The sequence below is a fragment of the Crocodylus siamensis genome, chromosome 2 (genome assembly GCF_052110815.1).
Source record: "Crocodylus siamensis isolate JL-2025a chromosome 2, ASM5211081v1, whole genome shotgun sequence".
NCBI lineage: Eukaryota > Metazoa > Chordata > Crocodylia > Crocodylidae > Crocodylus > Crocodylus siamensis.
In genome coordinates, this window is record NC_143396.1 from 220656451 (window position 1) to 220679572 (window position 23122).

Consider the following 23122-nt stretch of genomic DNA (forward strand, 5'->3'; position numbering starts at 1 on the left):
GAATTGTTCTATTGTTTTTCTGTAATAAAAAAAAGACGTGTGAAAACTAAGAGCTGGCATTTTCTGAGTGCCTTGAATCTATCAAGGGGTGCCTCAGATCTAAAAAAATAGAGAACCACTGATATACGGTCTTAGATGTGACTATTTGTAAAGCAAGATATTATGTAGGGATGGCAAAATATATTTCTGTATTTGTTTTCTTCACAAATACAGGCTATTGTACTTTTGGCTTTTAATTTCTGTAATGGGAGTTATGGCTATTTTGGGATTTTTGCTTATCTTCAGTTAGGATGCTAATTTTGGTGCTGTATATGGTGATTACATTACTGCTGAAAGGCTCTACAGACAAGGAGTGGAACAATGAAACTAGAAGTTCCTTAAAAGAAAACCCCTCCATATTACTTCTGCCTACTTTACAACAAAAGTAAAAAGAGGGTCCAGAGGAGGGCCACTAGTATTGTTGAGGGCCTCCGTGGCCAGCCCTATGAGGAGAGGCTGAGGGACCTGAATCTCTTCAGTCTCCGCAAGAGGGGAGTGAGGGGGGATCTTGTGGCTGCCTACAACTTTTATCAGGGGCCACCAGCAGGGACTCAGACAAAGTCTGTTCACCAGGGGCCCCCTTGGAGTCACCAGGAACAATGGCTACAAGCTGAGGGAGGATAGGTTTAGGTTACATACTAGAAAGAACTACTTCATGGTAAGGGTGGCCAGAACCTGGAATGGGCTTCCCAGAGCGGTGGTGCTCTCACCTTCCCTGGAGATCTTCAAGAGGAGACTGGATAGGCACCTGGCTGGGGTCTTATGACCCCTTCCACCGCCAGTGCTCCTTCCTGCCCATGGCAGGGGGCCGGACTAGATGATCTGTCTAGGCCCCTTCCGACTCATTGATTCTATGGACAATATATTGCCAATGCAGAAGGAAAACAAAACACCCATCTGAAGCAGAAGGGTAGTAACCACTGACCAGAAGGAGGAAAAAGCACAAAAGGTAGTCTTGTGGTCAAGGCACTAGATTGGGACTCAAGGTCTGTTCTCGTCTGTGTCATGCCAGTAGTTCTCAACTTTGTTAGACTCCAGACATCCCTCATTAGGCTCAAGGCACTCCTCAGCAAATGCCAGCTCTTGATTTCATTTTGACTGTAGATGATTTCTCCTGTTGCAAAGAACTCAGACTACAGCAGGTGAGAATGATTTGACATGATGGATTTGTGTGTGAAATCTCTGGGTTTATCTTATAAAATCGGGTAGGTCATCTTTTCTGGCCAGAGTGCCGAAACCCCCCACAATGCCTACCTTGGAAGGGGCCGGAGTGCTGGCATGCCAGAAAAACAAAATGATAGCAGGGGGTACATGGCAGGATGCCCTGCTCGTGCCCCTTGCCCCCCACCCAAAGCCCCTGCCCTGCTCATAACCTTTTCCACCCCCAGCCCAGGCTCTGTGGGTGTCAGCAGCTACCCAGAACCTGGGCCAGCTGCAAACATCTGCTGCCCCTCCGGCCCCGGCCCCCTCCCAGCCTCAGACCCAGCCCCGGGCTCTGGGGATGCAGCACATACCGGCAGTGCTCCCCGCTGTGCTGCCCTCGCCACGTCTGCAGAGCAGCGTTGGAGCCCGGCGCGGCAGGGCACAGCGGGGGCCGCAGGAAGCTGCCTGCTCCCCGCTCCCCGGCCACACTTCCCCTGCGGGGGGGGCAGCAGTGAGGGGCACAACCCTGTGCTGCTGCTTCCATGCACATAGGGGAAGTGTGGCGGAGCAGGCATCTTTCTGTGCCTCCTGCTGTGCCCTGCCGCGCCGGGCTCCAACGCTGTTCTGCAGAAGCAGTGAGGGGAGCACTGCCGGTGTGTGCTGCCTCGCCGGAGCCCGGGCCCGGGGCTGGGGCTGAGAGGCAGCAGATGTTTGCAGCTGGCCCATGTTCTGGGTAGCCGCTAGTAGCCACGGATCCTGGGCTGCTTGCAGCAGCTACCCAGAGCCGGAGCCGGCTGCAGCCGGGAGGCTACAAACAGCTGCCTTCCCACCCCGGCCCTGGCCCCAGCTGTCTCCCGGGCTCCGGGAAGGCAGCAGGTGCCGGCACTGGGCCTGTTGGGGCTGGGGAGGCTGCAGCTCGCCCTGGCTCTGGGTAGCTGCTGATGGCCACAAAGCGCGGGCTGCTCCCAGCGTCGCTGTACCCAGAGCTGGAGCCTCTCCGGTTCCAAAGCGTACCATGCTTGGCAAGCATGCTGGGGGTTGCTGGCCCGTTATAAATCATGTTTGTATATGTAATGCTGCTAACATTGTGCGGCTCCCTGTGGCACCTTTGTAAGGATCTTAAGGCACCCTGATTGGGAATCATTGATTTATTCCTTTAGTTCCCCATCTGTAAATGGGGATAATGATACATTGCTACCTTCCAGATGTATTGTGAGGATAAATTCTTAAATGATTGTAATATTAATGCTTCCTCAGATACAGGAGGCATGGGGGCCATATAAAACTATGGTTGAACAGAATTATTGTTATTTCTACAATTTTCAGGTTATTTTCATTGGAGGCCTTATAGGCTGGTGTGCATACCAGTCAGAGATAGAAACATAAAGACCAAACTGCAAATCTTTTCACACCTCTTTCTTTAGGGATTGCTTTATTTCCCAAACATACTCAAAACCCCTTTACTATGTTAGAACAAGCTGAGGTGTTTTTGGCTTCATCCAGCTGGTCTGCAAGGCACTTTTCTAGGATACTATGGAGAAATCTGCACTATGATTTCTCTCATCTTTGGTCAGTAATTTCTCTTGCCTAAAATGCAAGAAGCCAGATACCTTTCTTCTTGTAGGTCACGTGCTTGCTTTTATTTGTGTACCCTTGACCAAAGCTCATAGTTTGAAAAGGCTAAAAGAGGGGCTGTAACAGATGTATTAGGGCCAGTACCCTGTTACAGGTTACAAATTAACCTACTTAATTTGCAGTTTTTCTGGAAATTGTGAAAACCGGTGGTGTCCACGATCACCAGGAAATATTCCCATGCAATCAACCCAAACCCCTTCCCCTAGCATATTATTCATATGGTACACTGTTTTAGAACCTCCCAATCCTTACTGCAATACATAGACAATGTGGCAATCCTTGCAACCAGCCTCACATGCTTGAGACTTACTCTCTGTGGCAATGGCAGGGTCTCTCTGCCAATCAGTGGCAAAAAATGGGGCTGTCAGGAAATGCCTGCAAAATTGGACCTTTGTGCTGGAAGCAAGCTGTGAAAATGGCTTAGCCTTGCTGCAAGTTAAGTAGGTCCCTAGTTATAGGGTCTAGAGTGCTGAAGTTTCTCCCTAAAGTGACATGCACTTACTTTCTGAATATTGCCTTTCATGTGTTCTTTAGCTGATGACATTTATTCCCCTTGTTCTGATGCTGACAAAAGGACATTCATTGGGTCTCTGAAATAGTTTAAAAAGACAGTCCAATTCTAGACATTGAGCTTCTATTTGCCTAGTTTTCTCTTGTCACTGCGCATTTCAGAGTCTTTATTTGGCTGCTTGCACCTTGTCAGGGAGACAGCTGCAGCTTTGCCCTTGCTTGACCAAATGTCTGTCCCACAGATATCAATTTTACACAGTGTTGTGATGGTGAGTTGTTTTGAGACATAGTTGCAGAGAGTGACAGCTGCTTTCACTCTGGGAGGGACAGAGATGGGTGTCTCCCTTCATAACTGGCTCTCTGTAAATGGACACTACACATTAATGTATGTGTGTGAATGTGTGTGCATATATATTTTTATTTTTAATAGTGTAATGTATATACTATGCACGTCTGTGAGTCTCATTTAAATTCTTAGTTCCTTCCTTCGGGAGAGCAGATGAGGAATAGCAGAATCCAGAAATATTGTCAGCATTGTGAGAATAGCTAACAGTTAGTTTGTGAAGCTGTTAACAAACATGAAAGGATTCCATCTTGAAAGGAAGCTGAGAATCGATGTGCCAGACTTGCTTACAGTATCTTTTCCAGGCAATGTTAGCATCTTGTTTGAAATCATGAACTAGCTGGACTCTGCTGAATACCTCTCATCACAGTCTCACAAATCAACTTTGCATAATGACTGACTATCCAGTCATGTATTTTAAAATGACACTGTTGTTTCCTGGCTGCTCTCTTAAGGGATTCTCCCTGTTCCCTTGTGTTCGTTCACCTCTTGATAGAGATTCCCTGTTTTTTGTGCCTACTTCCCTGTGCTTGGAGAACCTCTTTTTGTTCCCTTGAGTTTCTCTCCCATTTCCTGACACCTGTCACTGCTTCCTTGAAGACAAATTCCTTCAGGATGCTGTTACTTCACTTTTTCCATTCTGGCTCTAGTCCTCATCAATAATAGTTTCTAAGGGCCATGTTTGGTATCTGCACCTGTTCAGGGGGTGCTAACATTTTGAGGCATATGCTCTGTAAGCACTGCTGTGCTAGACACTTGGCAAAGGGGACACAACTTAGTAGATACAAAATGGGGACTATACCTTTTTTGCATTACGTGGCATTGCATTTCCAAATAGGAAATGTAAAAGCCACACCTTAGTTAGTGCTGCCCACTGTACCCCATTGGTGACACGTAGGGGGTATACGTGGGTGCAGCCCCCACCCCCCTCACTGCTGACACCACTGGTGGCATCTGTGGGTGGTCTGCAATCACTGCTGGCTGCTGCTGCCGTTTCTAGCAGTGTCTGTAGGTGGTTGCCAACCACTGGTTGGCATTTGCCACCCCCACTGCTGACAGTACTGCAGCTGCCTGCAGCAGCTCCCCACTTGCCTCCGCCATGCTCCCGCCACTGACAGTGCTGCCGCCACCTGCAGGAGCTCGCCGTGCCCCCCAGCCTCCAGGGGCATACAGTGTTCATGCTGTACCCTATGCAGGAAGAAAGCCTCTACCCATTGGCATTTCTTCGTAACCCATTCAACAAGTCCCTAGCTTCTAAAGCTTCCCACATCTTAGGATGGAGAACAGAAGATTCCATGAAGTCCATTGTGGTCCTCACCATGCACATATAGTTAACCTGTATAGTGTTTAGAGTCAGGTATTCAACTGACCCTGGCCCTGCAGTCTCAGTCTTTTTCCAGTGCCGGACTGGAACTGGGGAGTGGATGCAGGTGAACTAGTTGAAACTGAATCCAGAGATGATGGTGGTGGGAAAACTGCTTGACTTGAGGTGTGGAAAGGGGTGTAGTTGGGACATGTATCATTGATGGGGTTCAGCCTCTCCTTGTCACCCAGGTTTGCAGCCTTGTGGTGCTCCTGGAACCTCTGCTGCACCTGGATTGGATCTTCAGGTGGTGGTGATGGCTGGGGGAGCTTTTCACCAACTCATCTGATAAGAAGGCTGCAACGCTTTCTTTCAGATTCCTTCATAATTTTGAGGCTAGACTACTGCAATGCATTCTGTGTAGGGCTGCCCTTGAAAGTCATCTGGAAGCTGCAGCTGATGCAGAATAGGGCTGTGTGAAGCCTGAAATCCAGATCGAATCAGAGGACCCTTTAATCTCTCTGAATTGAATTGGAACCTTTCGAATCGATTTGGAGAGGTTCAGAAAGATTTGGCGATTTGGACATAGACCCAGCTTTAAATTTTTTTTCTATGTACCTCTAGGTAGTGGGCAGCTTGTGAATGCTGCGATGCTGGGGCAGATAGAGTGTCCCACAGAAGCACAGGGGCCTCCCCTGCATGCTCAGCAGCAGACCCAGAAGTAGACCAGAGCGCACTGGGGGGCCCCTCTGCACCTCCCTTGGTGACTGGTGCTTCCTGGGTCTGGGGGGGACACCTGGGGGCCCCCTGCAGCTGATCACTGAGCCAGAAGGGTGCGGGGAGGTCCCCAGTGCACTCCCCAGTGGACCTGGAACTGGACCGGAAGTACTTCTAGTCCACTTCTGAGTTTACTGCCGAGCACACAGGGGACCACCCCCACCCTGCGTTCATATGAGATGCTCCATCTGCCCCAGCACTGCAGTGTTCACGAGCCGTGCTGGCACCCTGAGGCATGTAGAAGAAACATTTAAAGTTGTGTCTATGTCCGAATCACTGATTCTCCAGATCAGATCAAATTTTCAGATTCGGATGAATCAAATTTGGACAGTGATCCAAATCAACAGGAATAGGGCCTGTTTCACAAACTCCTAATGCAGAATATGGCACCCTGCCTTCTGGCAGGGTTGGGTTGCCAGGAGCATGTAACACCAGTGCTCCAAAGTCTGCACTAGTTCCCAATAGCTTTCTGGGTACAATTCAAGATGCTGATTTTAATATATAATACTCTAAAATAGGGGCAAGCAATGTTTTTGGCCAGAGTGCCGAAAAAACTGTGATATCTACCTTGTAAGGTGCCAGAGTGCTGATATGCCAGAAAAACAAAACCAGGATGGGGGGTACAGGGCAGAACACACTGCATATTATAGTATAGTTAATAAACACAAATGTTGCTTTCTTACAGTAAATACCAAGTTTTCTAAAAATTCAAAACCTGGTGACAATAAATAAAACTTCATGTACTACCTTTGTTGTTGTATATTCTTTTTTTGTTAAGCATGCTGTGATGAGACAGAAAAAGGAGGAGAGAGAGAATAAAGAAAAAGAGAAAGAGGGAAAGAAAAAAATAGAAAAAAGGAGAGAGAAAAAAGAGAAGAAAAAGCAAAAGAGGAGAGAAGATGAAAAGAGTAAAGAGAGAAAAAGGAGAGAAAAAAGAAAGAAAAAGAAAAACAAAAGAAAAAGGAGCGAAAAGAAGAGGATAAAAGGAGAGGAGAGAGGAAAAGAAAGAAAGAAAAACAGAAAAAGGGAGAAAAGGAGAGAAAAAAGAAAAAAACAAAGAAGGGGAGGAGAGAGAGAGAGAGAAAGGAAACAAAAGAAAATGAGGAGAGAGAAGAGAAGAGAAAGAGAAGAAAAAAGAAGGGAAAAGATAGGGAACTACAAAATTCAAGGCAAAAGTTAGCTGCACAGCAGCACCTTTCATCTTATGGGTTCCCCCTGTGGCTCTCCCTCCTCTGCTGATTGGTCGAGGAGCTGCACTTGCAGCTCACTCCTGATTGGCAGAGGCAAATACTGAAGTTTTAAATCTGGGACCATTTTTGTCTCCCCACTGCTGATTGGCTGAGGGGCCCCTGGAGGGGCTTGCAGCTGACTGGCAGGTAGGCAAAAATGGCACCATGTTTAAAACTGCAGGTTTTGCTTCCCTGATGATTCATTAGGGAAACACCTGCAGTTGCTGGAGGGTTTAGGGGGCTTATTATATGATTTTATCCCAGTTTAGCAAGCAGCCCTAGGCTGGCAGTGCTGAGGCAGGTGGAAGCCATGGGGTTGGGCTCTGTGGTGCACAGTGTAAGCTGGAGGGTGGAAGGGGCTGGGAGGCGGGCCCATGCCCTGCTTGGCTGTGCTCTGCCTGGCGGTTGGCCCCAGGTGTCGGCAGGGGGAGCAGCAGCCAGTGTGTACATGGCTCTGCCTGCCTGCCTGCTGCATTGCTCCCAGAACACCCAAGCCAGCTGCCCCAGCACTTCTGGCATAGAAACCTAGCAGAGTTAATGCTGGCCAGGAGGTTACTAGTGTGGTCACCAGGCTCCTCCTACCCCTCCTTGCTGTCCCAGGGAGCACAACCCCCCCATGCAGTGCAGGCTTCTACCCACAGAGGGCTCCAGGTCTCCCATGCCTGCCCACCTGCAGACCGTCCTGCTGCAATAAGCACCAACTCAGCCAATCTATGACAGGGAGACAAAATGATGAAGTTTAAAACTGCGGTATTCGTCTCCCTGCCGATCAGGAGTGAGCTGCAAGTGTAGCCCCTCCACTAATCAGTGGCAGGGGGGTGCATGGGGAAGCCCGCAAAATTTAAGGTGCTGCTGTACACCCCACTTCTGCCATGAATTTGGTAGATCTCTAGAAAATGAGAAAAAGCAGGGGTGGGGGCCACGGGGAGGGAAAGAAAAGGAAGAAACTATGAGGACCAGCTGCCAGAACCCAGGCACACCCTCCGCCTCTTCCCCACCACTAATGCAGGTGTGTGGGCATTGGGTACATGAGATGGATGGTGCTGCTGGTTTCCCTCCCCCTCCCCGATATCCCCCAGCACTGTGGCAGGCACCGGTGTCGGGGTGAGGACAACACAGGCAGGAACGCAGTCTGCATTCTGCTGCCCCTGCTGCTGTGTCTGTGGCTGAGTCTGTGAAGTGCTCAGCACCGCCACAGACAGTGGTGGGGTCAGCAAAACAGACTACATCCCTGCCTGTGTTCTCCTGCCCCTGCCCCCAGTGTCTGCCATAGCGCTGGGACCTGTAGCTGCTCCAGGGAGACCAGAGCAGCACCTTAAAAAAAATGTTAAAACATTTTTCTCAGCACACCTCCTGGCGTGCAGAGGAAAATGTATCCGTGTGCCACTAATTGGCATACATACCGGGGGTTGCCTATCCTTGCTCTAAATTGTCTACATATCTGAGGGATCACCTTATTTCTGATTCCCCTTTTGTGATCCCTGAAGTCAGCCAAGGGCAACCTTCAGCATGTGCCATCAGTATTCTAAGTGCACTTGATAAAAACTTGGCGGAGGTCATTTTCAAGAATTGCTGCTCAGCTCTGGAACTCCCTCCCTTTTGAAGTTTACCAGAGTCCAAGCCTGGATGTCTTTTGCAAGCACTGTAAGACATTACTGTTTGGCCAAGCATTTAGCAAACAAAGCTAGGCTGAAGTAGTCTCTAGACAGACTCCCACTGTAAGTCTCTGTCTTACTTTGATAATCCAGTTCCCATTTAAGTTGTTTTTTCTTTTCCCTGTTTTATAAGTATTCTGTTCTCATATTGCTATCTTTATGCTGCCCTGAGCCATGTTGGGAAAGGTGGAATATACTTTAAATAAATAAAATAAGTAGGTAAATACAATAGTAGTCCTTTTACTAAAGACAATAATCTAGAAAAATACTAAAACAAATATATCAGCAGAATCCCAAAGTGAAAGAACAGGAAGATCTGGACACACAAAACATCCCTCATGCCATGTATTGTTTTATGAACAGTTCTGACATCTTTCCAGGTAATCACCCTGTGGGTTTATGAAGCCTGCCTGCCTTCCTTCCTTTCTCTCTCAAAATAATGTAGACAGTTGGGTACATAAGCCTACAACAGCCCTTCTCCACTTGACATTGAGTTGGATGGTCCCTATCCTTTCATTTTGAACACCCCTTCATGATAATAATGCTAATGGTCCCAGTGTGCCCCACAGAAAAGTGTACACCAGGAATCACTTCTTTTTTACATTCTCTTTACCATTTCACTGTAGCCCCTTCCTCGGACACTTCACACTCAAACTCCACTCTTTCTCCAACCATCACCATTTGGTCCTCCAGTGGGTGGATGATCAGGACTGGAGGCTCTGGAAGTGAACAAGTCTGTTGTAAGCAAGAGTCTGAAGAGTAGAACAGAAAGGGTGGCTAAAATCCCCATCACTTCCCTTCCATCTCAGCAGGGAAAGAGGCATCAATCTGAGGGGAGATCATTTTATTCCCACAGCAACTATGGTGAATTAATTTCATCCCTTGCACAACATCTACCAATGTATACTACATAGGAACATAACATTTGTTGTGCTAGATTACATCATTAATTTTATTCATAGACTACTTTGTTCTCGATTTATAAAAGAGAGTAAATATGATGCGTTGATCATTTTTCTTAAATCTAAACTCTAAATTGAGTGTTTATATAGTTTGCCTGACATTTTCAGCTTCTGCAGGCTCTAAGTTTCAGTTTTTAGTAACTTTGTAGTCATCATTTTTCAGAAAGCAGCCTTCCAGATGTGAGCCAGCTATATAAGCAGTAGAGTTTTGTCTTTCTGAATCTGCTTCCTGAAACAATAATTCTTAGCATGTGAAGCCCTCAACTCCCACTAATCTCACCGGACTGTTTATTTTCTTCTCTCTAAGATTTAAATATGCTCAGAAACAGGAAATACTAGTAAATGGGGATAAAGTAAATTTGCCCCTCCACCTGGCAGTCACTCACCTCTGACAAATAGTTCTGTGAAGCTCTTCTCCTCACCTATCACACATTGATATGCTGCATCATCAGCCAGGGAGCAGTGATTGATGGTCAGAATCCTTTTATTCCCAACAGCCTCAAAAATATATCTGAAGAAATGTAAATAGAAACTAAGTATAATGAGCGTGGAGTCTGTCCCTTAGAGCTAGCCACCTTTCTCCATGCATGGCTGAGAGGAAGAATGATTTATCATGAGCTGCCCTATCTGATGTGGGTGAAGGTAGTAGCCAAGCATCCCTGTTCTGGTAGAAGAGAGAACAGGAGTTTTAAAGACAGTTATCCACTTGAATAGTGTAAGCTTGAGGGAGGGGTTTACAAAGAAATGTTCATACAAAGGAGATAGCTGAACAATATTATGTTTAAATGCCAGTCATTAAGAACATATTTTAACCACATGGCCCATCAGAACTCATGCACATAATCACTTCAGGTTGGTCTTATAATCCAGGTACATCTGACACAAGAAAGGAAAGCTTACTGGATCCCCCCCAAAATTATAGAAATGGGAATGTATAATCAGGAGACTTACTTGCTGAGCAGACAGATGGTTGTGTTAAATTCCATGTACAAAAAGTGAGAACATGAGAGGAAGGGAAGAAAAAACAATGATGAGAACTGTGAACTAAAATGTCATTTCATATGTTAACAAGCCCTCCATCAATCCTGGCACCCATATAAACCTTTGTGTATTTTTCCTTTCCCCTTCTGGCCTTCCTCTTCTTTTGTCATTTCTATTGACCTTCTATTCTTGAAGATAGTTAGGTTTTCTGTTTGTTTCAATTTGGATTTCTGAGTTGTCTTTTCCTAATTTACCTGCCACTAACTTGGATCTCCTGCCCATTCTTTAGCCATTTCACATCAGCATCTGGGTTGGCAACATCCACTGTGAATTTGATTTTCTGTCCTTTGTCCACTTGGTAAGCAGGATCCAGTTTCTTGAGGAATGCTAAAATAAAGAAGGGTTACAAATGGGCTACTTCAATAACACTTCTTCTCCATGTTTTTTTCCTTTACATTTATAGCTTTTTCTATTGATTCAAGACCTTATTAATTCTGTTCAATTCATATCACCCCATTTCTTTTTTTCAATTTTTGTTTCCATGGTGTTCCCGCTACATCTTTTCTATGATTCTCTGGCCTTAGCTAAAGTAGGATAGAAGATGTGATGTTCGCTTACATGAAGAAATCCCTCTCTGTCTGTCCCTGGATTGGGACATTCCAGCTACCCCTCCGTTTTTCACTGTGGCTGCTACTATTTGATTCAACCTGGTTACCTAGGTGACCAGGCTGTAATAATTCCTGAGGGGATGGGGAACTCTCCTCCTTCAGGTGGCATTTTCAGAACACAGAAGCCATGAGCCCCCAGAGAATCTCTGGATGAATGTGTAAGTAGAAATCTGGAATCTAGCTAGTAGATTAGGCCTAAGTAATTCAGAAGCATATTAAAAAGGTCCCCAAATCCAATCCCTGTAAAGACTCAAATTTGTATTTGCTCAAAGTGGTTTGGTTTTTTTTTAACTCCCTTTGTTCTACCCCCTACTCTCTTCCCCTTATCAATAAAATGATCAGGTTACAGTGTGCCTGACTGTAAATTCCTTAGGGGAGAGATAGGTCTTTCTCTCCCTTGGCCTGGCTGGCTAAGGTGGACTTGGCTATTTACTTTCCTCCAGTACAGGAGGCTATCTTTGGATGCTTCAGGCAGAAAGAATCACCCCAAAATATTACTGTGGGCAAAACACTCCCAAGGCTTGCAGGGTCTGTGTACCCCGGGCTACACAGAGCTGTACCAGAGACCACTGGCCAGATGGCGGCAGCATTACCCCAGACTTTTGGGTTTTCTCCAGGAAGGGGGACAGCTAAACACAGGGTCCCCAGGGGAGACTCCTGAAGCATGCTTTTGGGCCTGGTACAGTGAGGTGGGTGGCTCTGCATGGTAGCGACCCCCTACTGGGCTGCCACCGGTTACACAAGTACTATTCTATGGCAGAGTAAATAGCGTTGCCGCAACACATGTGTAGATGGGAACCAGGTTGAATGGGGCATGAGGGTGCTTCAGTGTGGGGCCTACCTGCTGGCTAGCTCCACACTGTAGCACCCTTGTGCTCCAGCCAGCCCCTCTACAGCACGAGCCTGGTCAGAGCAGCCCTGGGCTGGCAGGCTGATCCTGGGCCCTTTGCCAGCCGGGACTGGATCACCCCAGCTCAATGTGCTACAGTCCCAGGCACATGTGAGGACACTGCACCCAGGAATAATAAACTTTGACATGAACTATACTGGGGTTTATTGCTACACATTAACGTCATGTGTAGATACACCCAGTTGTACTTTCATGTGGCCTGAGCTGGTTGAGTTAAAGCTTAAGGTACCTTCTAGACTTTCTCTTTAATTATTTAGTATCAATAAACACTGTGCCTTCAGCACTATACGTTAAAATGTATTAGCTAACTCAAGCTAACTAACACATACTAACATATCATCTTTAAATTCTAAACTAGAAAAGATCTTTACAGGCACTGCAGAGCCGTGTTGAAGTAATATGCTGCTGCTTCTGGTAAAGCCTTGCCCGCCCCCCCTTTTTTTTTAACATCTGCAAGTGTGGGGTCTGTGCACCCACTAATTTTTTTCAGTGGGTGCTTGAGCCCCAGAATACCCATTGGATTGGTGCCTATGAATGCTACAAAAATTGAACGTACAGCTGGTCAAGCTGTTCGTAGTGCTACAAAGAGTGAAAGTGCCACAAAATAGTACCTTTTTCAAAGAGGAACTTTTCAGTTTTCTAGCACTATTTGTAATGGCAGTACAGGAGTCTCAAGGCCCCTCCAATAGGGAGGAAGGAAGGGAGGGTGACCAGCTCCCTGACAGCCTATCCAGCTACAAGCTGTCAGGGAATCCTGTTGGGACTCTGCTGCTACTGAGCCCCAGCTCTTTCCAGGGCTGTTAAAGTGCCAGTAATTCCCAGAGGTGGCTCTCCCTAGCTATGCCAATGAGTTGATCAGTGGGTGGGGAGGACAGGGAGGGAAGGTTAGGGTGTGGGAATTGCTCTCACTGCTGCAAGCACTGGGGCTCTGGAAGTGACAATGGCACTATGGAAGTGGTGGGGTGAAGAGGTAGGGTTTGATTATTGAAGCCTGACCCTTTTCCTAGCAGAAGAGAATGCAGGTTATCAGTGCTCAGGCTCCTCTGGGGACAGAGAGACCCCCAGATAGGGAGCTTGCCTTTGAGGTGACTTTGTAGCTCTCCAGCCAGGGGGCTGGAATGCTTGTGCACCCCCACAGAACTATATGGTAAATTGTGCCGTACTGCTATATAGTGCTGAGGTACGAGCAGCGTATTTACCTGGCAGGGGAAATACCATGACCATGAAGGTGGCAAGGGGAAGTACCTGACCAAGTAGATACCTTACCAGTGGCTTTGTGTAGTGGAGGGTGCACCCTTGTCTGCTTGCAAACAGGACTCCCTACAAGAGCCTCATAGTTAGCTTCTCACTGGCCAGCTTCCAGCAGCAGGATCTCGGCTACATGCTGACTTTATGGAAATAGGAGACTTCTCCCTAGTTTGCTCCCTCAGCCATACAGCTGAGGGCAAGTGAAACTCAGGGGCATCCAAACTCCAAGACTCAGGACATGGGCCTGCATGTAGGATGCCTCCTGAAGGATTTGGAAGTATCTGAAGTCCCAAGGTGGAGTGGAGAATACTTGCTGGTAATAGGTCCCCAAATGGTTCTTGAATGATTCAAACAGATTTGGACCTGATCTGGCTTATTTGACCTGGGACATGAAAAATTTTCCTTAAAAAAAAAAAAGTGCCTGTCCATACCTTGGGAAATTTTTATTTACCAAAATTGACCGGCCTTGTTTAAAGCCAGAGACGAAGACTATCCCAGAGTCTTATCACAGTAATTGGGGACAGTTAGCAAAATGGAGGATGTATATAGCTTTCAAGGGTCAGGAATAAGGCAGTCCAGAGCACCTAGTATCAGTCTGATCTTTGGCAACAGGCATCTTAGGTATACAAGATCATAGAAAAGTTGGGAAAGCTAGTTTTATCATATTTCTCTTTCCCTTCGCTGATACTTTGCTGTTGCCCAGCTGATGATGGGGGCATTCATGAACAGCAAAATAAAGACATATTTATTCACATACTACACAGACCCTTGCCCAAAAATTGGCCCTCCAAAACTGGGTTGTGTATTTTAAGTAGGGAAGCTGATTTCTGCACCAGATTTCAAGCATAAGGAAGCTGTAATGGCTGCTGCGGCTGTTCTTCTCTCCCAGCCAGGGAGGGAGGGAGGGGGAGAGTAAACTCTGCAGCATCACAGGTATTTTAAGTCTTTTCACAACTGTTGCTGAATTGTCAGTAGCTTTTGGCACAGCAGCCAATACCTGCTGCCATTTTGGGCAGCAGCTGTGAAAGGGTAAAAACTGTGAAAGGGTAAAAACAGCTTTTAGTTGGGTATTTTAGGAAGAAATACGCAGAGGTATAGCTTGCTATTTTGTTGCTCTGGGCAGAGTGTGTGTGTGTGTGTGCGCGTGTATGTGTGTGTCTGGTATTGTGCCAAGTGCCAGAGAAGTGGGGATTGGAGGTAGAATTGTATTTGTCATGGCACAGGCTCATCATGCTCTGGCTGCTGCAGCGTGGGCTCCTCAGGGGCCTCCATTCTGGCATCCCCTCTAAATCGGCACCCAGGCACCTCTGTCACCCAGCTATAGCTACAGTCCTACAAATACAACTTGCCAACCTGTACTTTTCTTCTCCTCCTTCTTCATGCGTTTGAGGCGTTTCAGCAACCCCCTCAGGTCTGTGATCCCATACTGGAAAGCAATTTTCTCATACTCGGAAGGAGGGGCGTTCCTCAGGATTTCCCAGACATCAACACTGGGCTGTGATTCAGTTTTTGTCTCAGTTCTGACAGGATTAGAAAGTTAATGTCACACTAGAAAGGGTTTCAAAACAAAATTAAGCTTGGCAAACTGTGTTTTGGTTGAATGAAGCAATTCCTCCATAAAGATACCAGCAGTCTAGCTCTATACTTATTTTCAGTACAGTAATGCTTAGAGTTACTAAAATGCTTAGAGTTCAAGGCCTAATTGTGCTATGGGATACACATATGCATATTAATATAGAGTCCATGTCCTGAAGAGTTTACACTTCAAATAGACAAGCTGGATATATGAAGTATTATCTCCATTTTAAAGATAGAGACCTGAAGCACAGAGAGACTGCCTTGTCTAGGATCACACAAGCAATCTGTGGGAAATCAGGAAAGCTAGCCTGGATCTTATGAGTCCCAAGATATTATTTCTCTTATCCACAAGACTGGTCATCTTTTCAAATTCTGATTGTTGGAACTGTGGCTTTAAGAAATCAGTCTGTTTCTCAGGATTATTCTCTCTTGTTTGAAGTGAATAGTGGCTTGTCTGAAAAATGTGGCCATTTGTAATGGGAAGTTATCTATAATAAAATCTTAGAATTCAGAGACACATATATTGGGAGATACTGGCTATCAGGACAGTAAAGACAGTATTTAGCCCTTTAGTTTGTGGATTGTCTACACCAGAGGTTCTCAAACGGTGGTCCACAAGCTCCATTCAGGTGGCCCGCAGAAAGGTAGCAGAACAATCGAGAATATCTGTACTTGTAAGGTAAGACTACTCATATTAAAATATGAGTTGTATGCTTTGATTTGTAAAACAAAAACAAGTTTAAGTGGTCTGCTGAGACCCTTAGCAATTTTCAAGTGGTCTGTGAAAAAGAAATTTTGAGAACCACTGGTCTAAAGAGCTGGTTATTACAGAAGAATGCACTTTGGTGGACCAAGACCAGAGTGAGAATTAATCTGACCTGTTGTGGGAAACTTTCTACTTCTGTTAGAATGTATCATTATGGAAATCCACTAAAAGAAGAAGAGATTGATTAAAATCTTACCTATTTACTGAGCGCAAGAAGCTGCTGGACTCGAGAATGATGCAGAGAAGCATTTGGAAAAGCATGCAGCATCCCAATGGACAGGAGAAAGGGCAACATGTGTTAATACAACAGAACCATCATGATCTTCGCTATTAAAATACTAGTCTGCACTTTAGCAGCAGTGTCATGAAAGATCTATTGCACTGAAATATGCTCTCGGAGAGATGCCATTCTTAGGGAAATCAGCTTCATTCTCACACTCCAGAATTCTATCTCATGTTTTATATTTTAGATATAAATACCAGCTTATTCCTCCTGCTGGGGACTGTTTATTGTCCCATGCTTATCCAAAATAGTAGGATTACTGCCTGGCATTACTGTCAGTGGATTTCCCATGAAAAAGAGAGGCTGTGGTGAACTCCATGAAGGGAGAAGGAGGCATGACATGAAGTATAGGCTTTACCATCTCTCAGATAAACCATGACTTCTTAACGTTTCTTGTAGGGATTGTTTCTGATATCACTAGGAACAAGAATCCAATGTAACAGAATGCCCCTTTTACCAAGGCAATCTTCACTGATGAACCCCAACCACCTAATCACGCATAAGCTATACATCAAGCAGTGCAAGGAAACTTAGAGGATTATGTGATTTTCTTTTCCTTTGCAGGTGTATACCACTACAAATGTCTACAGAGAAAGAATGATTCTTGTTACTTTATGTAAGAAATGTCACTTCATGCAAGGAGCATGCAGGATGAATGGAGTTAGTTTGTACAGGGTGCACCTACATGTGAAATTAATTTGACACAAGAAACTGTAGTGCAGTTAGCACTAGAGTTTATTGTTCCCAGATGTGGCATTTGTACGTGCATCCGGAATCTCAGCACATTGAGCCACGGCGGAACAGCCCTGGCTGGCAGGGGACCCTGGCGGTCAGCCAACCAGCCGGGGGCTGCTCTGACCCAGCTCAATGTGCTGCATAGGGACTGGCCGGGGCATGAAGGTGCTACAGTGCAGGGCTAGCTGGCAGGGAGCCCCATACTGGAGCTCCCTCCTGCCTTGTGCCTCCTGAGGCTGGCAGGGCACAGTGACTGCCCTTAGGCAGTGGCAGCAGTGGCAGTTGTGGCAGCTGGGGCGTGGCAGTGGGGAGTGGGGAGTGCCCGCAGACAGCTGCAGTGGTGTTGGCAGCTGGGGGGGAGGCTAGCAAGCGCTGACCAGTGATCAGCAACCTCCTGCAGATGCCACCGACAGTGTCAGTGGTGGTGGGGGGCTGGCAAGCAGCGACTGCCTGCAGATGCCATCAGCACCAGCAGTAGCAGCCAGTCTCAGCAGCTGTACTGCCAATTTCAGGGGGTGTACATGCACCTCACGCACCCTTATGCATTGCCAATGCCCTCATGCCCCAGCCAGCCCCGGTCAGCGTCTACATGTACATTGCAGTAGAGTAAATAATTTTGCTGTAGGCTGGAACTTGTATGGGCAATACTATCCTACTGTGGAGTTCATTAGTTTACTCTGGCCTAATAGCACTGCATGTGCAGATGCTGATGCTTTACTGAAGAGCTAGTCAGCTCCGCAGTAAATGTCTTGTGTACATGCATCCATGGTAGATTAAACCACATGGGTCTAATATTCCACTGTTTTTCCTAGAAAGGTGTTTGTAACAAGAATGCTACTATTATAGTGTTGCAATAAAGCATCAGGGTTTCAGCATCAATGCCCATCTTTGAAGGTGGTACTTCAGTCATTTGGCATGGGGACATAGCACTTAAAAACTTTAACTTAGAAAATTGTTCTTTAGGATGGTATGTCATCATCTATTACAGAATGGCTAGCTGGATCTCAAGCTAGAAGTCTTTCCAAGAAATATAGGCACCGTGAATATGCTTCCCCATGTCTACCTTGTTTAGACATCCTCCCCATTACATATTTTCTATCAGCTCCTTGTGTGTTTGCAAAGTGACTTGTATTTCTTCCTGGTAGAGCACCCTCACCTAGTTCACAAGCACCTTTTATAATACTAGCTACATACAGATTTCCTACTTTAGTTGTAAGGTCTGAACTGGAGCAAGGAAATACTGGGGAAGAAACTGTAGCTCAAAAGTAAGTATAGAATCACAAAAGATGGGAAAGGCTTATCAGGTCAAATCTAATTTTCTTTCCATGCTTAACATATTTATACCTTCCAATTGAAAGTTTAGGATAGGATTATTCAAACTTATTTAAATTATTTATCTAGGTTATTTTTACATTCATCCTGAGATAAGTCTTCCATAACCTAATATATCTCACTACCAAACAGATTTCCTTAGCATTCATGTCAAATTTTCCATTGCTCAGTTTCAGCCCATTATTATTTCTAGTTATCCTCTGTTGGAACACATGAAAAAACTTCTATCTTTAGTGCTTCCTTCGCTTAGTAATTTTAGAGGATTATTTTACTTTCCTTAGTCATTATTTAGCCAAGCCATTTTTTGTATTATTTCCTCATACATGTGTACTATATAACCTTACTCTCTAGTCTGGAACTTTTTCATACCTGTGCAAATTGCTAAACAACCTTTCTTAAATGATAAAGCATTTTAACCTTTCAAAACTGCATATCCTTTGTATAGCCGTTCATTTTGTTTGTCCATTAATATTTCAGTATAATATTTATAGGATGAAGTCTATGGGCCAAATCCCTTACTATTGTAAATGGGGAAAATGCTTTGGAAATCAATGGATTATCACTTATTTATAGCAGTAGATAATTTGGCCCTTTAACTCTTTCTGTGTTTTGTATATGGTCAAATATACTGATTCTTTAGGATGAATAATATTAGCCCAAATCTCGCAAGACATGAGGTCTTCTCCTGGCTTTTACAAGACTATTACTTTTAGTCAATGGGTATCACCTACTGAGCCAAAAAGTGCATTTAACTTGAATGTGAAACATACATCTCTGCATCCCAAAATATGCAGCAAGCCCTCCCTAAATCCATTTTTATATGAACTAAAATATGAGACCAGAATATTCCCAAGACCATATTGTCAGCCTTGTTTGTAAGTAGCTAATATTTATTAATTTTCTTTGCTTCTAATTGCTACTACAGACTCAAATATGATATTTTACAGCTGAGGATCATGATTGAATTCATGTTGAGTTGAATGCAGGGAAGTGGGAAATATTTATCTCTCTACCAACAAGTCCTGAGCTTCATGTTTCTCCATCCTGTCACCACTTTAACTTTATTAAAACATTTTCCTAGTTCTAATAAGATTTATGGTGCTCACATAAATCAACTGCTTTCTCCCACCTGCCAATAGGGACACCCTGAGTAAGCACTGTAGGAAGAAAATCAGGGAACGTGGGCTTCTAAAGTTTCTCCTACTCTTACGTTACTCACCCTGAGGTTGGAGGTTTTATCTGGAAGGAACATCTCATAGGTTAACTATGCACTTAAGGACATTAAGATGCAGTGAATCTGTTGTAAACAGAAAAGGCAGCTGAAATGTTTTAAACATGTGTGGGAGGATTAAAAATAGTTTTGTACATCGCAGAGATGGTTCCTTCCTATCCCATTACCACAGATTGACTGGACCCTGTCAGCTGTCACCTCCTTCAAGGTCTATCACCACTATCATATTTCATATTACCATGTCAGCTGTTCCCTTCCCCTTCCCAGTGCATGCCCTTTCCTTGGCCTTTGACACCTGTATGTCAGCACCAGCTAATTAACATACAGTAGCCAGAAAATACAGTATTAAAATGCAGTTTTCTCCATGCATGCATTATCTGGGCACAGGAGTGCTTGCTGGGAAAGGCAAGACAGAAATGGAAGGAAATAACAAAAGAAGTCATCCCTGCATTCTACCTCTCTGCAGCTCTAGACAGTTCCTCAGTATGTTGCTTTCTCCAGTTTTGTTTACAAAAGAGAATATTTTTACTTTGAGAAAAGGCTTAATAATGGCTTTAATCCTTTTTTGTTTTTAAAATGGAATAAAAAACAACTTACACCACACTTACAGGTTGGGGAACTCCCCTCTTGCCAGCACGGAGACGGAAAAGGATCTTGGAGTCGTCATTGACTCCACGATGAACATGGGCCGGCAGTGTGGGGAGGCAGTCAAGAAGGCCAATCGTACCCTGTCATGCATCCACAGATGCATCTCGAGCAGGTCCAGGGAGGTGATCCTCCCCCTCTATGCGGCACTGGTCAGGCCGCAGCTGGAGTACTGCGTCCAGTTCTGGGCGCCACACTTCAAGAGGGACGTGGACAATATGGAAAGAGTTCAGAGGAGGGCCACTCGTATGATCAGGGGTCAGCAGGGCAGGCCTTATGAGGAGAGGCTACGGGACCTGAACCTGTTTAGCCTCCACAAGAGAAGGTTAAGGGGGGACCTTGTGGCCTGCTACAAACTGGTCAGGGGGGATCAGCAGGTATTGGGGGAGTCCCTGTTCCCCCGTGCGCTGCCAGGAGTGACCAGGAATAACGGTCACAAACTGGCGGAGGGTAAGTTTAGATTAGATATTAGGAGGCGCTACTTCACAGTCAGGGCGGCTAGGGCCTGGAACCAGCTTCCAGGGGAAGTGGTGCAGGCTCCTAGCCTGGGGATTTTTAAAAGGAAGTTAGATGAGCACCTTGCCGGGGTCATCTGACCCCGGTGCTCTTTCCTGCTAAGGCAGGGGGTCGGACTAGATGATCTACCTAGGTCCCTTCCGACTCTAGCTACTATGAAACTATGAAACTATGAAACAAAAGTTACAAGCTTTCCTAAATCACAGTAGTGAATATTTATACCAGTGTTCCAACAATTCTTAAGAGCATGGGATTGTTCCCTCCCCCTGCGGCTTTCCTTTCCCCAACCTTTTTTTTAATCTGACTCTGCTGCATGATCACCATGTAAGTAGGAAGGCTCTATTATTGATATTCGTAGCTCCTGCATTTCTTTCCTCTCCCAGCTGGAGTCTCTGTAGGGACATTATGAAGTTATGCTCTTCATCCTTCGTCCCAGGATAAATATACTTGGCAAAACAGCAACTTAGGTCAGTTGTCAGTAATAAGCTGACAATAGTAGAGAATAAGGGAGAGGAAATGTGCACTGTATATACAGAGCACTCTGTCTAGCAGTAATGAGATGAAGATGAGCAAAGGAATATTTAATTGGAATACAAGATATTTTCTAACAGATATATCTACTGGTATTGTAAAGTGTTAGAAGGTTCATTACTTAGAAAGTTAGACAGGTCAAAACCTTGCAATATATACTAAAGGGATTATTTTCTATAGTAGGAGAACAGAATAACTGTGACCAAAAAAGTCTCCCATCTCTGATTTCTGTAGGAGTGGTGTAAGTATATGGAAGAACTTAAAGCCTTGTATTGTGAAGAAAATAATGATTGGAAACCCAAGCATAATTTGATAATGCCTTTAAAGACGAAGGATGGTGGAAAAACAAAAAAGCTGAGGAAAATACTTGATTTGAATGCACGCCTTCAGAATGCTGTAGCTGTTTAAAAGCATTTCTCAGTTAGAAATCAGTAGGTGATAATTCTCTCTCAAATTGCCTGAATCCAGGGCATTTGCCATGCTCAACATGTGAGAGAAAAAGAGACTCATGCATTATTCAAAACATGTGGACCTTATATTCAGTCTCCTTCATGCATTATATGAGATGAGATAGAAATCTTACTCTCTGTTGCAGGAATGGAATCCAAACCATTGCATTTAGATTGACAAGGAGAAGAGAAGGATGAAGCACAAGTAATTGGATCAAAGGAAGGCCATGAAGGATCAGAAAAAGAGGAGTAGATGCCATGAAATGAAAAGAAAGTATAAATTGGGAACCAGAAAGAACCAGAACTGGAGGAGTTAGAATTGCCTATAATATATAGAATAAACTTTTGATTTCCCTAGCTCTCCAGGCCCACTGACAGTTTGGAAGATGATGTTCCAGACAAGTACTACCTCTAGAAGTCACTTTGTTCTATACTGTACTTAATTTTCTTCAACAGAAGCTGGTAGACAAAGCTCACAACTACTCTAGTCTCAGGCTGTAAGGGTGTATTTTTTCTATCTTAAAAAAAGAGTAAGTTTTTGATTTGTGAAGACATGGCCTGAAGATGCAGTAAGGAATACTAAGGTGCAATAGGCTTTGGAGAATTCATAAATCTATTACTTTAATTTCTCTCTCAGCAGGAGCTATTTTAAAGAGCACAGTCACAATTCTGAGTTCATGGAACTTCAATCTATTCTAATTTTAGTATCTTCCAAAGCTGTTCTACAGGAGCTGGATAATTTATTGCTCACCGACTGAAGATTTTACTTACCTCTTTTTCAGTAAGGCACTAAAATTCAGCTCTCCACCTTCTTCATGTCCCTCTGCACTGTACAATAATAGAAACAATAACAATTAGTGTCACAAGGAGATAGGGAATGGTTCATGTGGACAGAAGTATTTTTAAGGAAAATATATTTAATTGGAGGGGAAGTAGGAGATGGTTTCACAATGGCTCTAGAATATGTGCTGGCATGCCAGCCATTTTATTAAAGAAATCATGTTATTAGTGCTGCTTATTGTCTTTGTATAGATTTAAGAAATATATTCACAGGTCTCGTATTTCTACTCCTCTTGTTACACAGGAAACAATAAACTATGGCTAATTCAGAATATAATTATGTTCCTAGAATATAACAGAATATTCCTTCTTTTCCCCTGAATCAAAAAGAAAAGATATCATGTATATAATGAATAGATAAATAAATTTATCTAAACCAAAATAGCCCAATAAACAGATTCCTACATAACCCAGAAAGTTTGTGAAGAGTTGCTGAGAATTAAAATAATTGCTGCTTTCAGGGGAATATAGATTAAGGGATGTGTGAATTGTTTATAGTGGAGTTGCATGTGCATTGCTGTAGACTTACTCTGAACACAGTTAGGTTGCTCAGGTTTAGCTGAACCTTTATTACTGGTGATGGTGAAATGGAAAAAAATCTAAACCGTGGTTGAACAATACCTGTTTAGCATACATGTAATACCACTGTCTTCAGATTCTGACCTGCAGTGATGCCTGGTACTGTACACATGGTTTTACAAATAAGAATCACCATATTGAATTAAACTAGTGAAACAAGTAACCCATTATTCTGTCTCCAGCAGTAGCCAATCTCATGTGCTTCAGAGGAAAAAGTCCTTTTGTAGGAAGGGT

At 44.6% G+C, this 23122-nt stretch overlaps 1 protein-coding gene across 1 annotated transcript in view; it reads right to left on the minus strand.

The window, feature by feature from the left end:
* Window positions 1–23122, minus strand: part of MYBPC3 (myosin binding protein C3) — a 108602-nt gene that overhangs the window by 47190 nt on the left and 38290 nt on the right. Inside the window, exons 9-15 of the mRNA XM_090033128.1 lie at window positions 22241–22297; window positions 15944–15967; window positions 14757–14923; window positions 10832–10964; window positions 10548–10550; window positions 9983–10107; window positions 9248–9353 (exon numbers count right to left, since the gene is read on the minus strand). Coding sequence (XP_089889254.1) covers window positions 9248–9353; window positions 9983–10107; window positions 10548–10550; window positions 10832–10964; window positions 14757–14923; window positions 15944–15967; window positions 22241–22297 — 615 coding nt within the window. The remainder of the gene's footprint in view (window positions 1–9247; window positions 9354–9982; window positions 10108–10547; window positions 10551–10831; window positions 10965–14756; window positions 14924–15943; window positions 15968–22240; window positions 22298–23122) is intronic.